Here is an 18,843-nt window from a genome sequence, read left to right on the forward strand (position 1 = left end):
ATCAAATTAATTAATTTTTTTAACCATTTACCAAACTGAACAAAATTTAAATATAAAATAACATCTAATTCAAATATAGAATATATATCTAAATCTATTAAATTCTTTCGTGTAAAGGAAAGCATTCAAACTCTCGTGAAATCTTAATTTTGAATAAGCTTGTGTTACTCCTTTTCTCACAAAATATTACATGCATGGATCACATAACATACTTCCATTTGTTCAAAGCATATATAGAATACTATAATACACAAAAGCAAAAGGGAAGAAGAGATCCATCAAACCAATACTTTCAACATTTTGTACAGATTAGTATTTTCAAAATGCAATAACTAGCATGCATAAATCTTCCCTTAACAACGTACGTTGTCTGTACATAAAAGTTATAATAATACGGAAATCAAGCAAACAACCTGAGACGATTAGTAATCCTTTGTCGGCATATTGGACAGTTGGACACCTTTGACCCACATTCTATGCAAGTCTGCAATAATGATAATAATAATCATCGATAAAACTGATGTGATTTTAATTAATAAATCAATCAAAATTACGGATGTAATGTTACTGACCATATGTCCACACCCGAAGGCCAAGTCTTTGGCTTTGGTAAGGCAGATTGGGCATGCCTACAATTACATATGCCCCAACAGTTAAAAAGGATGCAATACCAAATCAATATAAGTATAATGATAAAAAAAGAGAAAATCGCCTCAGTGACCAAAAAAAAGTTATAATATACGATTTTAACCAACTTTTTTTGGATTTGCCAAAATGACCAACAAAATCGCAACGCGAAATAAAAATCGCAACGCGATCCCCAGAATCGCAAATCAGTTTCCAAAATCGCAACGCGATTCTTGAAAATCGCGATGCGATAGTACAAATTCGCATTGCGATTTTCAATAATCGCAACGCGAATATGAAAATCGCAACGCGAACACATAAATCGCAACGCGTATCCGTAAATCGCAACGTGTATCGTAAATCGCAACGCGTATGGGGTAAATCGCAATGCGTATCCGTATATCGCAACGTATCAAATCGCAACGCGTATCCGTAAATCGCAACGTGTATCCGTAAATCGCAACGATAATCTGTAAATCGCAACGATAATCTAAAAATCGCAACGATAATCTAATCGTAAATCAACGAGAATCTGTAAATCTGAAATTGAAATTTTGGGTATATAACACTGAAATCATAAACTAAATCCCTAAATCGCAACTCATTCCATCTCCATCTATCACTCTCTCCGGCGACAGTTCCTATATCCAACGCATCCTTCCCAATCCGGCAACAGGTTTTAGTTTCGCAGCTCGTCTGTTTAGTAAATTAATTTACACCATGAAATCATCTGATCATGTTTGGATAGATTTGTGTTTTGGAGGTCATGGGATAATGTTCATGGTGTTTTACAATATATGCCTTTACCCATGAATCTTCAACTAAAATTGTCTTTACAAAAGTTAACTTATGAAACTCTAATGCTACGTGTTTCAAATAAATTGAATTTAGAGCCCCTAAGTGGATTTAGGCTATCTTATCAGAGAATGGTAAAGTTTATTTGTTAACCGACATGAGATGTTGAACGATTCATTGCTTACATTAGTGTTTCACAAGATGATGTTACATTGTATGTTGTTGAACCTAGAAGTAGTATTGTTGGGTCAGTAGCGGGTAGTAATCACTAAGTTTTTCTCAAAACCCACAACCTTTCTCTAATCCAAATCCCAATCAACTTTCAGCACCAAATTCCGGTTTTCGTATTGACCAGTTAGACGATGATGAGCCAACAGAAAAAATTGTGAGTACTAGTCAGTATTCGAAATTTGGTCTTGGTCAATATCCGGACTTTGATATTGGTCAATACACGGATTTTGATGATGTTTCAGAAGAAGAAACAGACCATGTGTGTAATGATTTTAATATTGGTCAATACCCGATTTTGATGATGAAACACCCGTTGCCGAGGAAGATGTTGTTGATGATAATGAGGAGGAAGTTACGACTGTGAATGAACATGTTGAACATCCATTCTGTAATTCATATAATCCTGAAGAAGAAAAAGAAGAAGAAAAAGTCCCCGAAGAAAAGAAAATGCCACGGGAGTATAACTGGAATATGCCAGAATTACTTCAGTTACCGGAAGAAGAGTTGGCAAAGAAAGCAGTTGATTGTTACACAAAAGTTATTCGTGTCAAGAAAGATGATTGTTTTGATACAAAGGAAGACTTTTTTTAAGCTTTTTGAATTTTAATGTTTTATTTTGGGTAAAATAGTCCGTTTGTATATGAGAATCACCGGTCAACAAACAATCAACTCTCAAATTTGGATCTTTCTATCCTAAAGTGAAACGTTGGGGTCAAAATGCTCTAAAAAAGAAAAAAATGACTAAAATGACTATTTAGTTAAATTTTAGGAGTCTTTTTTGCCTTTAAATGAAATATTAAGACTAAATACTTTAAAAAAAGAAGAGTGAAAATAACTATTTAATCGAATGTTAATGATATTTTTTGGTATTATGCCATCAATAAATTAGTGCAAGGTTTGGGCATACCTGAGTTCGCTCATCTAATGCAGGCGTCGATGAGATATTGGTTGCTACAGGCGCCTCTGGCCGAGGAGCTTGCCGAAAGGAAACCGGAGGAGGACGTGGAATCACTTTCTTTGCTTTCCCAGTTCGTTGTCTAATTTGTTAAACACGTTTAATAAGTTATCACAAGGAATCAAACTCTAATAAAGAAGCTTAGCGCATATAACTCTCACCCAAGAATACCAAGTTCCACCACTGCTTTATATTGGAGAGGGATCTCCATGAGGGCAGCCAGAGCAAAAGCTGCTTCTTTCTCTTCTGGACTTGTATTTTTTGACATAATCTCAGTGAAGTTAACGAACTGCATGCGGTTATAAACCACAGAGAAACAGGGTCGAAGATAGAATTAGACATCGGAAGGAATTAATTTGTTTAATTTTAAAAGAACATGAGAAGTAGAAATACTTGGTTTCATCAATACTTAAAATAATAGAGACCTAAATTGTCATTCGATAAAAAAAAATTGAGAGAAACAAGAATCATTCCCAAACATTACATGGTTCCGTCTATGGAGAGAAACCACTAGTGAAGTTAATCTATGAATTATAATATAGATTGTGGTATGGGTACATATAGCACAAAACCTGGAAATTGTCGAAGTCACGTGCAGGGATCTTATCATCAAATTTCTTCATATCTTCCCAAGGTCCATCACCCACGCCAACCAGAACAATGGACAATGCGTATGAGCTGAATAAAAACTCCTAAACTCAGCTCCAAATAACTTACCACTAAATCCAAAACCTGATAAAAGAAAAAAGTTATCCAACCTTGCATTAACAATTGAATTGATTGTTTTCTCTTCCTGTGGACTCAGTTCTCCTTCACTCGTACTAACACTTCGTGTGACCTTCATAATTGGAAGATAAATGAAGTGAAGGAAAGAGAAAAATGGTAGATACAAGGAGAAAAGCAGGCATTAGATATAGGACCTGGCCATCTGCAATGATAACCAACACATGGAATTGGCCGCCACTGTTTTCCACAATGTCGATGGCAGAATCAATTACCGGTGCGTAGGAAGTTGGTCCTACGAGTATGGGGCAACATATATTCATACTCAAAGCATTAGCTTATGAAAAATGTTATTGGAAATACAAGTTATAGATGGCAACCTGAGAGTCTCAAGTTAGGAACTATCTTCTTGTAACAGTCCAACACTTCTTCAAAACCATGGCAAGATGAGTGATCACTGTGAAAGCTGAACACTTGTGAATCATGCGTGGTTGCTGACACAATTTCAACAAAAAAAAAAACACTTGATAAATAAGATTAAGATATAAAAGGCAGAAAGAAGCAATGCAGATGCACATGTGATATACCATCGCCAAAGCCTAAACAAGGTATCAAATTATCGTCGTCGAATGGAGCCAGGGTCTTCCCGATTATGGAGATGGCTTTCTCATATGGATTTGGTGTATCACCCAGTGCATGCAGACTCCGGCGATTGAAAGATACTTGGCCTTCAATTAAATAAGTGTTAGTCTATAATTAAATCCACGGGAAATTCAGCATAAATAAATATTACCTGTCCATTCATTGCTTTTGGTGAAATCGATTCCAATTATGAGGTTGGATGATTCTAGTCCAGAATCTCTTAAAGCTGCTGTAACCTGGAAAAGAGGAGCAGCTTATTCAGAACATGCTATTCACATACAAGGGTATGTAGTGTTGGTGTATGCCATACGAGACTATTCGGATTAACTATGAGATTATATAATAATATATATTTAATTTTTATTTAATTATTAACAATGTATACACATCATAATACAATCACTCAGATTTAAAACTTTTAAGGGAAAAAAAAACTTTTAAGGAAAATAATACACTATTTTATCACTAAAGACGCTTAATAATTACGTGTATTTGTTTTTTAAGTATTAGTATCATTAATTAGATTAAATTATTCTATGGGTTCTTATGCTATAAGCTTAAATGTAAACTAGTCTCTCTACTATAAATGATACTATTAAGAGTAAATTACCCGCTGTTACAAAGCAATTTAGCCTTTGTATTTTCTTAACTTGAAAATAAATACGCAGATTTATAAATAACACTACGGTTGAAAATTAAATAATACTGACTTATTATAAGAAAAGTTTAGGTAAAGATAGACATAAAACTTTATATTAGAGTATTAAATTTATAAAATTTGAAGAGAAATAAACTTATAAAAAATTTAAGAAACAAAAATAAAATGTTAATAAAAATTTAAAAATTGTAGGTCGAGGGAATTTAGGTGGTAATGTAGAGACCATATGAGATGCAAAGTTAAAGATAGTGAGTAGCAACATCATGAGTCTGGTGGCCTGTGCCTGTCCGTTTCAACCATTGTATCTGTATAAATTTGAATAAAATGTTTTTATTTTAATTTAATTTGAATTAAATTGAAAAATAAAAGTATTTAAATTTAATACAATAATTTTAAATAATCTCAAGTAATGAAGTATTTATAAAATAGTACGCATATATACACTCAATAAATGTTTTTGTTTGAATTGGAGACTTTTTAAAAAAAGAACATTTATTTTTATAATTAATATTACTTGATGAGTTCAAATTTTAAATTAATAACTTAAAAAATATTTCCAAATTAAATTGGAACCTAAGTTTTTGACCTTATCACGTGGTCATATCTCTCTATAAAAATCTTATCCAGCTTTTGGTAAAAGTCACTAAAAGAAAACGCGTTGATGAGGTAAGAAAACGCGTTCTCATGTCCCTCCACTTACACTTCTGTTAAACCATTAAATAAATAATCATGTTGGCTGCCCCACACCAGTTTTAAAGTAATACAAATATTATTTGGGTAAGAAAATCATATATATATATATATATATATATATATATATATATATTATTAATATAATAATAATAATTAAATATAAGATAATTTATATTTAAATATAATTTTTAATTATTTAACATTAAATATTTACACTCTTATTGTTTATAATGTTCGAACTCAAAACTTTAAAAATATTATATATATATATATATATATATTTGAAAATATAAGTAATTTAATTTATAAATAATATCTAATAAATACTAACTTTTTCATATCCATGAGTAGATTAAATAAAAATATTTTATATTTAAAAAATATATTTATAAAAATTATTTTAATAAATGATTATCGATGTAGTAAGAGAATTATTATATATATTTACATTAGTGTTATGTTTCATTTTTAAATTATATTTTTCTTTTATATACAGAAAATTTATGTTAGAAGATTAATATATTAATCCAAATTAATCAATACAAAATTTTAAAATTAAGAGTGTATAAAAAATTATATTTTCTATTATTTTATTTATATATTATGTAAAATATGAAATGATAAAAATATTTTTATACAATATTAATTATATTTTAAAAAATTTAAAATTTTACCCTATTACATATGATAATAAGGATCCACTAATAATTTACTACTAATTCAATCAAAAAATTTATATATAATAGATATAGCCTTAATTTTATACAATATTAACTCAAATTTAAATTCTCTTTAACAATATTTTTTTTATCACACTTTCTCATAGACTTAGGTTTTTTTTTTTAATTCTCTAAATTATTCATTATTGTTAGGTTGAAAATATATTTTCTAAGAATATTTTGTTCAAAATTACTATAGAAGTTTTTATAAAAAACATAATTTGTTAATTTAAATGATTGATAATTCTGTTAAAAAGATAATGTAAGAATTTAAAACGTTTATTCTAAATATACATGAATAAATTTAATTGATTGAAAAAAATGAATAAATTATGACGGTGTCCTAATAATTTTATAGCCAAAAGCAATTAAAAAAAGATTTTTAATTTTTAAGTTTTAATAAAAAAATAATTTTAAAAATATTAGTTTTTATCTAAAATGCTCTTTAAAAATATTTTTAACTTTAAAAATATTTTTTAATCACGATTAAAAAAAATCTACAAATATAATTGCTAGAATTTATAATCTCAAAAGAGAATATTGTTTTGTTAAGATCACTCAACGAGATTCATGAAAATGGTTTGTTATAACTTTAAGCAGGGATAAGCATTAATTATTTAAAAAGATGAAAAACATCTTAATAATTTGTATTAATTGAATATTTTGCAAGGTTAAAACAGAAGAATTACGGCGAAAAAGGAGGAAGAGAACCTGGTGAAGAGTTGAGAAGTTATCAGCGATGAATCCATACTTGTCCTTGGCAGATTGCTTATTAGCAGGCCGTCCTTGCGACATGGCTGAGAAATCGCCTGAACTCGATGACTTATCTAATGAACTTGCTCCCGCCTGCTTCCGCTTCTGATTGGAACTTGAGTTACCCATCTACTCTCATCTTCTTCTTCAGCTCCAGTCTTATTCAAGGAAAAGAACAAGAATATGCGTTTTAAGCATGGATTTGGACGGGATCTTTTAATATACCCAACCTTACCTCATTTTAAATCTTTAAATATTTATTTTCTCAACCCCCAATAGCACCTTTAACTTTACTTGTTTAATGATAAAAGTATCTGTCCAACTTTAAAGGCCCATTTAAAATTTCAAATTATTTAAATAATATTTTTAAATCCGTAAACCAGGTCTGTTTTAAAATTAGAGTTAAACTTGAGCTCCAACGTTCAGGGTTCGAATTTAACCCGCTCTAATTTCTCATTTTCTAATATATTATATTATTTTTATACATTATATATTTCATATCAATTATATATTTCATATCATATAGAAATTAAATTTATAATAATATATAATATTATAATGTAAATATTAAAAAATATTAAGTTGTTCATATATATATATATATAAGAGTAGAAAAATAATTTCAATAATATAAAATTATTAATATTAAATTTAAAAAGTTTAATAAATATTTAGAAAATAATATGAGCAAACCGAAAACGAGCTTGAGTTAGCCCTTAACAAATATAAATAATGATTGGACAAAACTTTACGTCCACATTTTTGGGCCAGGTTTGGATAAGCATGAGATGTGGTAATTCCGTGAATAAGTTTGAGTAAAACTACACTAGACTCGACTCTACAATATAATTTTAATAAAAATTGTCAAAAAATATCTAAAACACCAACATATATCTCAAATATAGAAAGCAATAAACATCCAAATACATAAGTTTTAAATCCAAATAGAAAATACCAAAATATCCAAGGCATAATAGTCGAAGTCACCAAAGTAGTAAAATATAAAAAAGTATCATCATAAAAACATAATAATAATCAAAGCATGAGAATCAAGAGAGGCAATCAAGCATCCGGTGCCAATGAAGGGTCGAAATCCAAAGATGTAGGACGAAAAGATATCCTACTCCACATCGAATCAAGCCCAACATTGACTTCTTCATAAGTCTCCTAAAGTTGGCTTTAGATTTCGTTAAGCCCACCAATATCGCTCGGGTGGAACACGATTAACCAAATCTTCTGTCTTGCATCACATCATATTGCGCACGTTCTTCCCTGGATCCACCAAGTATATCCTTTATTTCCATTGCCATCGGTTGCCCACAAGCAGCTATCAACATGATTTCTTCAAGGATTTAAGGTCAATTTGGGATGACCAACATCAAGAGAGCAATCAATGCCCACCTTAACAAAGAAGTGGCTAAGGAAACAACCGTATCCAATGGATTCAACTAGCTTTAGAGGTTGCATTGTTTACGATTTTTACAAGCTCACTATAAATAATTCAGGCGAGATTGTTGAAACAAAAACAACAAATCCACCATAAATTTAAGACATGAAAAGTAAAATATTTGCCGCCAAATGATCAATATCATCAAGTGCAAGAACATATCGTGAATGTCGAGTTAGGAAACACATCATTAGAATTGAAGACGAAAATACTATTTTTATTTTATTATCAACACCCTCGTTATATAAGTTAAGATAACCGCTAATAATATCAGAGCCGAGTGTAATGTATCACACAACAAAGTAATAGCATATAGAAATGATATGTGATCTAACTTCATTTTATATACAAGTGTTATTTGAGTAAAAAGCTCGAGCTAAAATTTAGTAGACATAATATTAAATTTTAAAAGTATTGTAAAATTTCAATACCTTCAAAATCAAACTTCATGTTTACCAAATCTTAGTTCGAGTTTTTTATTTAAATGTCACTTATATCAAAATGAAATAAAAACTAGAAACTAGTATTATTATATTCCGCTATTTGTGACTCATATGCTATAACTAATTATTATCAACTACCTTAGCTTAAATAATAAAAATACTCATAATGAAAAAGAAATAAGCTGTATATGCTTAAATTATAATGATTATGTTTCATAATTTGACATTAGCTCTTGTACCCAATGATTTTAGGTGATTTGTGGATTCATTATTTTTGTTCCAACATACACATCAAAAATAATTTGAGCTAGTGCCGACGTGATCCACACTTTCAGTTCAACACATCATTCACGAAATCAATACATTATCAAAAAGTGAATATATAGATAAATATAATATAATATTCCAACACACTTAATATCTTTTATTGAACTATCATAACCAAAATACGAATCGGTGAATTTGTTACATGTAAGATATTTGATCGGGGGTTAGGATTTAACTAAATTTAATTAAAAGAATCGGGTTCAAGATTCGGCTTACCAAAACCGAAACGGTAGTGGTAACCGGAAGGTAGGCCTGTAAACGAACCGAACGCACACGAACGGATGTATGTTCATGTTCGTTCATTTAATAAATAAGCGAACATAAACGAACACGAACATAAACGAACAAATTTTTTTTTGTTCATGTTCGTTCATTAAGGAATATAGCTTGTTCATGTTCGTTCATTTAATAAATAAACGAACATAAACGAACACAAACATAAACGAACACGAACATAAATGAACACAAACATAAACGAACATAAACATTGGAGACCCTACCTTCCATTGTTCTTTCATGCAAAATAGTCGACAATGCAAATCAACCAAATCTACAGTGATAATAGCGTAAGAGCTGATTAGCAGTGATGAAATGTTTGAAGATATCAGATATTTCGATCAATCTTTTAAAGATATTAAATGATTCACACAACTTTAGAGTTAATTTGTTCGAACACGACAAAAATATACATAAATCATAAGTAAGCTATATGAATATAATAAAGTCTTAAAGTTAATTTGTTCAACAAAACAATCTTCTTGAAATCCAAACAACTTCAATAATATTCGTAACATATTCAACTTGCATTCATAATCAGTCGTTAATTCATCATCCATCTTGATCAAAATCAAACAAATAAAATTATATTAAATTAAAGGAGTTATAACAAAAGATGAAAAATATACTAAATTAGCGAGGTTATACCAATTCATTCATCCTCATTTTCAAGGAATCTCAACATGTATGATATCTTCGTTTTGCTACAACAAATCAAAAAACCAAAAATATATTAGTCATTGTAAAACCAAATTCAATAAAACTTAAAACATAAAAATACCTTGTTTTTATTTTTCTCCAACCCATAGTATTGACGATACCAATCAGCTCCACAAACAAGCATATCTACCATCTTAGTTCCTAAAGAGGATCGATGCGGATCAATAACCCTCCCACCAGCACTGAAAGCAGATTTAGAAGCAAAAGTAGTGACTGGAATTGCCAATATGTCAGCAGCCATTTTTGACAAAATGTTAAATTTAATATTGTTCTCCTTCCACCATCCCAGTCCACAGTCTTCATCTTTCCCAAGCCCCGAACCTTCCTACCATGCGAGTCCCTCATCTTTATTATGCCCGAGTCTGACTCGTTTCAATTCAAATACCTCGACTCACCTCCTTCCATTCCTCCGCAACATTGCAGCCATATCCAGCAGCGCTCCACTGACCACGCCACTTTCTTCCCCCACTAGAGGATATAAGCGCAAATCTGACTGGGACTCCCTAAGGGCAACTCTAACGCGGATGACTGGGCAACGAGTGGTGGGCTGGAGAAGACCGACTGGTCGAATGCACCGTTCATAGCGGCGTACAAGGGGTTCCACATCGTTCAAGATGCCACAAAAAATCCCTAAATTCACACCCCAAAATTAACAGACCAAAAAAAAATCAAATTATTTACCTTATGAAATCACGTTCAAGAAGGGAAAGAGATAAAGCTCTGTCGAATCGTTGCAGTTGAAGACTTGAAGCTCCGTCGAATTGTTGCAGAAATGAAAATTGTGGAGGGTGGGGAGAGTTGAGAATCAAGAACAGCTGAATGACGGGTTGGAGAAGAGTTGAGAAAATATTGTTTTTAGATTTAGGGTTTTTTGTATTACCGCTTAATCAGGCTGTAAAATTGGGTTAATTATGAAGTTGGTCATCAAAATATCATATTAATTAATATTTTTAAGATACATACAAATTGGTCACCAAAATTGATTTAAGAATATTAGGTTAAACATAAATGAACGCACATAAACGAACATAACTAAACGCATATAAACGAACATAACCGAACGTTCACGAACGTAAATGAACGAACGAGACCTATGTTCATGTTCGTTCATTTAATTAAACGAACACAAAATATTGTTCATGTTCGTTCATTTAATAAATAAACGCACATAAACGAACTTCCCGCCGCACGGTTCATGAACGGTTCGCTGAACGTTCAGTTCATTTACAGGCCTACCGGAAGGCGACAACAGATGTGTGAACAGTGAACCCAAAATGGCAGTAGGTTTACGGTGAATGTCGCTGAGGACAGGCAGAGGCGCGGGGTGTACAAAGGGATGAAATGTCCTGGGGTTTCTTTTAATTCTCAAGGGATGAACGGCGAGCGGCGGTAAATAGAAGGGTAATGGTCAGTCGATATGATTTAGGGAGTTTATATATATATATATATATTATAGAAAGGGAAATTTGGAAGATCATTCTCCGATTTACCTATGCTTCATGAAATGGCCCAAAACTTCTAGTTTTTCTTGAATTTCACTCTAAACACGCATCTTGTTCAATTTAGTCCATGTTTCTAAATTCATTCTTAAAATTTTTAAATTTCAGAATTTGTCATTCATACTTCTGACCTCGAATCTGGGGCTTGATACATTGAAGACCTCATCAATAGCCATTCGAATGACTTCCTTCTCGCTCCCTTTACCGACGATAACTTTTAACGCTGATTGAATTTCAACATGATTTCCAGATTTGACAATATATCATAATACATTTCATGTACAAGTATTTGATAATACCTACCTTCAACTCTCAATTGCACCATTCATTTCATTTGTAATAATCTGAATATCACCTTTCATAAAAAAAGATCAGCAATAAACAATAATCCATGTATATGAATTCTCCCCATTATTTCGCGATCTACTTTCCAAAAACTCTAACACCATCCCATAATACATTGACGAGTGATATTTATTTTACTTCCATCCACCACTCCTTTGATTTCTCTCTCTTTTTTTTAAAAACCTTTTCCCATCACCAGTTCAGCATTTGTTGATACATCAAATGCTCAACCTGCTCATTTCCCTCCTTGCATGATTCACATGTTTGAATCGGACAAAATCAATCTAGGTGGTTACTGAAATTCATTTTTTTATGTTAATTATTTATTTTTACTGATTGTGTCTATTGAGATTTTATTTGTGTTCATCAACAAACAAAAATGTTATGTTGTTAATATATACATGTCTACTCTTAAAAATATTTTTATGCCCATCACTAGATAAAACTGAACTTTCTTTCTCCTTTATTCCTTTTTTTAAGGATGAACACATTAGTAATTTCGTCGTGATAACTAAAACACGCCAACAATCCTTTCCAAGGAATCTTTTCCAACAAGTTATCAACGAGTAGGATAACATGTGTTATCTTTGTTTCTCCTCTTCCAATGGGACGCCATGTTCTCTTAAAGCAAAAATCAAATAATGAAAGATGGTTTATAGAGGGAAAACAAAGTCACAAAATAGAATTGTGGTATTGGAATGACCGACGTACGCAAGGTTTTTTGTTAAAATGTGCGAACATAAAAATTTATATTAAAACTTTAAGGATGCAAAATTACAAAATTTTAAAGGATATATAATTAGATTAGTAATAGAAAATACAAAAAATATTTAAATTATAAGGGAATTTAAATTTTGAAGGGTTGTGACTGCACCTCGCAGTCTATTCCTGAGCAGCGACAACACTGTAAAAAGGTGTAAGGTGTTTTTGCTATAAGGTACAAGTAGTTTTTTTTTTTGCTCTATTTAGAAACTTCTAGTTAATGGTTTTTTTCACAAGTAAAATAAGTGTTATAATAATAAAAAACCTTTAAATATTCGTTTTACTAATTACTACTTATATAACATTTTAATCGATTCGTGTTTCCCGCTTCCCACAAGGCAGCCCACGATAGTGCATGTTGGACGCCATGAAAAAGTCGTACACATGTTGGTATATTTTATTGAAACTAAAAAAGTAACATGCATGCTATATTTATATGTTTACCTCTTGGATTGTTAGATCTCTAGATTGGTTGATGCTTTCATATGCCACGCAACCAGTGAAGGGTCTTTTTTATATGATTTTTCATTATTATTATTATTTTACATTTGATTTTCTATGTACTATGTGGGATTGAGTGGGTTGCTAAATGTGTGCCCTATGAAGGTTAATGTTATTGCTGATCGTTTAGCAAAGGTTGTGAGCGTATAATCCTCTCTTACTTGGACAAGAAAAGCATGTAATTCACTGGAAAATTGAATTGCAAAGATGTACAATTTATTTACAGATAAGTTTTCAAATATTCTACCATCTAAATTATCAAAATAATTGATGTATTCTTAACGAGACTCTCTCTTTAAAAATAAATAAATAAAAATATACTATTAATTAGTTAAAATGTAATATATACCATCACGTATGTATATGTGATGTTTGTCATCAAAATTTGTAAATTTCATGGAAATTAATCAGTTTGATTTTATTTTTTATTAATCTGAGGTAAGTACAAAGTAATATTTGTTCAAAGATAACTCTCAATCATTTGACATTGAATGATCACATCTTTGGCACTCATAGTGTTCGAACCGAGATCTCAAAGAATAACAATAATTCATTTACCATCGAAATCGCTTGATTCGTGCATGCATTAATCAGTTTAATTAGTATAAATGTCCAAATTTGATAATTTTTTTAATAGTCTAAGGTGATTATAAGATAATATATGTTCAAAATATTTCTTAATCATTCATAATGTATACACCCTATAGATACAATTGGTATAATATATAATCTCGAAGGAAAACAACGTTCACTTTTATCACTAAAATCGCTCAATAGATTTAAATTTAATATTGTATAATATGAAAAAAAACACATCCACATGCATACAACCTATAAATAAATATTTTACTGAAAATTATTGCTAATGCTATGGACTCATCAATTAATATCCACATTTATTTATTTTTGCTATGTAACAGTTATTAATTACTAAAGTTAATTAAAGTCCGTAAGAGTTGACTTCTCGAAATTAAAATGATTGTTTCAACAGGCAAGCTTGTGAGTTGCATATGGCATTACTAACGATAAAGTTACTAAATATATCTTTAACTGGAAAAAAAGGGCATCTACTAAGAAAGCAAATCATTGTCTTCGTTATTATGAGAAACGATACATGAGTGACGCATACAAGAGTACAAGAATCTTCATAATAAGATAACAAGCCTAACAGATTTAAGCTACCGAAAATAATGGGGAGCTTCTTATTATAGCTGAATCAAAAGAAATGCATCAACTTAGTAGTGCTTTGGAGGCGGTGGTGATTTGTAAAGATATGGAGGAGATTTGGGGTGGTGTGGAGGAGTATGGTGGCTGTGAGAAGGAGGTGCGGGAGTCTTGGGATGAGGGGGGTGAGGCTTGGGATGTGTTGGTGGTGGTGGGGATTTGTAGACATAATGAGGAGGTGGCGCTTTGTAGGGTTTTGGGTTTGGTGGTGGTGGGGATTTGTAGACATAATGAGGAGGTGGTGCTTTGTAGGGTTTTGGGTGTGGTGGTGGTGGGGATTTGTAGTGATATGGTGGCTGGGAAGATTTTACTGGAGGAGGTGGAGATTTATAGTGATATGTTGGTGGTGGATATTTCACTGGAGGTGGTGGAGATTTGTATTTGTATGGTGGAGGGGGAGATTTTACTGGAGGAGGTGGAGATTTGTAATGATACGGTGGTGGTGGAGATTTGTACTTGTATGGTGGCGGGGGAGATTTCACTGGAGGTGGTGGAGATGTGTAGTGATATGGTGGTGGTGGATATTTCACTAGAGGCGGTGGAGATTTATACTTGTATGGTGGCGGGGAAGATTTCACCGGAGGCGGTGGAGATGTGTAGTGATATGGTGGTGGGGGATATTTCACTGGAGGTGGTGGAGATTTGTACTTGTATGGTGGTGGGGGAGATTTCACGGGAGGTGGTGGAGATGTGTAGTGATATGGTGGTGGGGGATATTTCACTGGAGGCGGTGGAGATTTATAGTTATATGGTGATGGGGGAGATTTTACTGGTGGTGGTGGAGATGTGTAGTGATATGGTGGCGGGGGAGATTTTACTGGAGAAGGCGGAACTTGTATGGTGGTGGTGGATATTTGATCGGAGGAGGTGGAGACTTGTACTTGTATGTTGGAGGTGGTGGAGACTTATACTTGTACGGTGAAGGAGGAGAATGCTTTGGTGGTGGAGACTTGTATGGAGCTGGATGTTTCACCGGAGGAGGAGGTGACTTATAATGGTAAGGAGGAGGGTGCAAAGGGTGTTTTGGAAGTGGAGGCGACTTATAATGACCTGGCGGGTGGTATGGACGCTTTGGAGACGGGGGTGGTGGTGATTTGTAGTGACCCGGTGGATGATAGGGACGCTTGGGTGGTGGAGGAGATGCATACTTGTAAGGTGGCGAATTAGCTGTCACAATGGTGACAACAAAACATAACACGAGAACAAAAACATGTTGAGGCAATAGCCCCGGCTGCCCCATTTGGTAGAAACTAGTAGATCGTGTTTTTACTTTTGCTTGAATCACAGTATTGTTGGAGGGGACCTTTTATAGGGAGTTGAGGCTTAATTTAAGAAATAAAACTAGTGTTGTCAAAAGAATCAAAACATTTTTAGGTATTAACAAATTCATCTAGGGATTCGTTTTTCCGCTTTCCACAAGGCAACCCATGCTAGTCCATGTCGGTCGCCATGAAAAATGTCAAAAACATGTGTGAATATATATACAAGTCCTTGAACCTTCTTTTAACATTATTATTTTACTTATTCTATCATATATCGAGATGTATGTGAGACATACAAAATTTAAATTTGCTCTGCAATTTAATGTACAGATCATGTTGACAAAAAAATGCACACAACACAGTGAAAAAAATTATGACATGATAAATAAGTGGACATGTTAGATTATATGATTAAATGTTAATTTAGCTTCATATTTTATGTAAAAAAAAGTCGTTTATATTTATTTTTAACTTAATATAATAATGAGTATTCAAATTATATTATTTTTTATATAAGTGTCTAAATTATTTTTTGATTAATTCAAGTATTTAACTTTATGTGTTACGGTCGTAACAGATGTTAAAAAAATTCGTTAAATGATACATGTCACATTTATAATTTTTTTGAAAAATATTTTTAAAATAAATTAAAAATATTGTTATATCCGCTAATCCCCCGTCTTCCCCCTCCCTCTCACCCATTGAATGCAAATTTTGTGACGTTTAAAAATAATTAATAAGACCTTTCCATGGACTTATGAATGAATTGATAAGGCTGCAGTTGAATCTGAAAAAGATCGTGGATTAATGAGCTTTTGCTTCTGAATATTTTTAGCTAAAATGATTACTTTATATGAACAAGATAAATTAAGAGAAAATTAGCAGCCTTCTGACTGCAAATTCCAAGCTTAAAAGACAAAGTAATTGGCAATGGCAGCAGCTCCGACAATTGCCGACGATACTCCAACGGTGGTTGCACCATTACCGTTAGGAGGTTGAACAACCACTATTCATAGAGGCAACAGCTGCACCAGTACCCGCACCCACACCGCAAACAAGGTTTTCAACGATACTAGAATTATCGATTAAATTTAACAGACGTTATAACATAGACACTTAAAAGTGTAACGTTGTACACTTATTTTTAATAAAAAAAAATCTTTAGACATTTAAAGTTAACTTTGACGCTTATTTTTGCATTAAGCCTTAAAATAAGTAAGTAATCTAATTGACATAAAATCATGTATCCATCCTTGATCAAAACAGTCCGAAACCTAGCAGACAACATGAGTTTACTTGTAGTGGACCAATCTTGTGTGTTGGTGGCAATGAACTCCAGCTTATGAAAACTTGTGATGCTTTGAGAGAACATAAGAGCCACAAAAGTGTTGATTGCTGAAGTCGGTGTTTGTCAATCCTTGGTGTTTATTCTCTGTATTTGTTTGATTTCATTTGAATTAAAATTAACTCTAATATACATTATTAATTAAAAGTACATAGAATTTATTTGTCTAATAACTGACAAAATCTAGTACCATTAACAATGGAGTTATATTAAAACAGCAAATGTGGTATATAGCTAAATTGGACATCCTATCTTCCGTTATGGTGCATTGTACCATTAACTTTGTCTTCAAAATTTGAGAATAAAGATTGCAGAAAAAAGGAAAAGAGATTAAAAGAGAGACACTCTTTTGTCGACGAATTCATGCCCTAACAAATTAAGGGAAAGAGTTTCCCTCATTTTATCTGCTTTTGCTGCACCCTTCATCTTTTGATTTATTGCAATCATGGCTTCTGTGTTTTGTTTTCTTTCTTTCTAAAATTAGTGGTGAGTTTCGTTCCTCCAGATGATCTTGTCTGTAATGATATCAAATAGGATAAATTATATTAATAGTCATTAAGCTTTTAGAATATTTGCAATTTAATTAATAAAATAATGTTTGAATTTTTGTTAAGCCTATTAAATTTAAAAAATGGTTTTATTTCGATCACCTTGGTTGATATAAGCTAATGTGACATTAAAGGCAATGACCGAAATGAAAATATATGTTTGGTTCAATGACTCCAATAAAAATTCAGGATCATTAGTGTAATTTGTCATAAAAAAGTATTTTTTATAATACTTCATAATTTATTATGTAATTAATATATTTTTATAAATTAAATTTAAACTCGGTTGAATGTTGTGATTAAATTGTAAAATATTTTCGTCAACCATCTTATTAGGCAATAGCACGAACCAACTGATTAAGTGATTAAAGAAATAATTGTTGTTCATATATGTCACGGGTTCGTACACCAGCAACTGCAAGAGTGATTGAACATCATTATTAAATGATTAGAAGTACTTAGGATATATATTGCTTTATAATCAACTTTAGCTTAATAAAAAAACATTATCATACAATAAAAATGAGAAAAATATTTTTTTGAAGAAGAGTTCAAACCCCTAGACCCTATAGAAAGGTGTTCTATTTAACCACTGCACTTAACTGTGTAGTTGTTATATAATTAATAAAAAATAATATTTAGGTTAAATTATATTATTTAAATTCGTATAATTACCTAATTGATCAATAATAACAAAACAAAGATTTTGCTAAAGAAAGGTTCAAATATAGGATATTTATAAAATGGTTTAATGCATCTAATTATATAATTAACAAAATTAATTATATTTATTTTAGGATAAACTATACTAATTGACATCAAACTTTTAGAGTTTTTACACTCTGGTCATTAAAATCGAAATATATTATTGGAGTTATTGAACTTAAAATACTTTTATTTCGATAGCTGCCGTTAACCACAATTGATTGTAACGATCGGAACGAAAATTTGCATAAGTTTAGTGTCTCCAATGAAAATTTCCAATTTTAATGACAAAAATACAAATATAACCTAAAGTCCAGTAACTAGTAGTATAGTTTACCCTCATAAGTAGCTAACCTAAAAGTAAAGGTTTTTAAAAGTTCGTTACTTCAATGGAACATGAGTCCAATCAGACCCACATCGACCAAAACATGGCCGTGACACGAAGTTACACACATATGCAACATAATTAGTAAAAGGTGTTACATATAAATTTCATCATTAATTCTTAACCTTATATGATTATTCCTTTAAGTATTCTTTATATTTATTTTACTGTCATTCGATTAATTTAAAGGAAAAAAAAGGTCATGCTTGGCATGCGTTATCATATATCTGAGACGAAAGACTATTGTTATCACAATTT

General features: G+C 31.7%; 2 protein-coding genes across 2 annotated transcripts; both read right to left on the reverse strand.

Moving 5' to 3' along the window:
• Window positions 1-324: 324 nt before the first annotated feature.
• LOC120133807 (E3 ubiquitin-protein ligase RGLG4-like) lies at window positions 325-7,019 on the reverse strand. The gene is made up of 11 exons (XM_039150325.1): window positions 6,755-7,019; window positions 4,125-4,209; window positions 3,919-4,059; window positions 3,712-3,825; window positions 3,529-3,626; window positions 3,367-3,446; window positions 3,181-3,286; window positions 2,770-2,897; window positions 2,561-2,690; window positions 573-629; window positions 325-484 (listed from the first exon to the last, which is right to left on the reverse strand). Exons 1-11 carry the CDS (start codon window positions 6,923-6,925, stop codon window positions 401-403), a joined length of 1,194 nt encoding a protein of 397 aa, XP_039006256.1. The 5' UTR covers window positions 6,926-7,019; the 3' UTR covers window positions 325-400.
• A 7,227-nt stretch (window positions 7,020-14,246) lies between these two features.
• LOC120133810 (extensin-like) lies at window positions 14,247-15,615 on the reverse strand. Its single transcript, XM_039150330.1, has 2 exons — window positions 15,293-15,615; window positions 14,247-15,089 (listed from the first exon to the last, which is right to left on the reverse strand). The coding sequence occupies exons 1-2, from the start codon at window positions 15,578-15,580 to the stop codon at window positions 14,352-14,354; spliced, it is 1,026 nt and encodes a 341-aa protein (XP_039006261.1). The 5' UTR covers window positions 15,581-15,615; the 3' UTR covers window positions 14,247-14,351.
• Window positions 15,616-18,843: the final 3,228 nt, after the last annotated feature.

This window comes from Hibiscus syriacus, unplaced genomic scaffold (assembly GCF_006381635.1).
Source record: "Hibiscus syriacus cultivar Baekdansim isolate YM2019G1 unplaced genomic scaffold, ASM638163v2 tig00110596_pilon, whole genome shotgun sequence".
Taxonomy (NCBI): Eukaryota; Viridiplantae; Streptophyta; class Magnoliopsida; order Malvales; family Malvaceae; genus Hibiscus; species Hibiscus syriacus.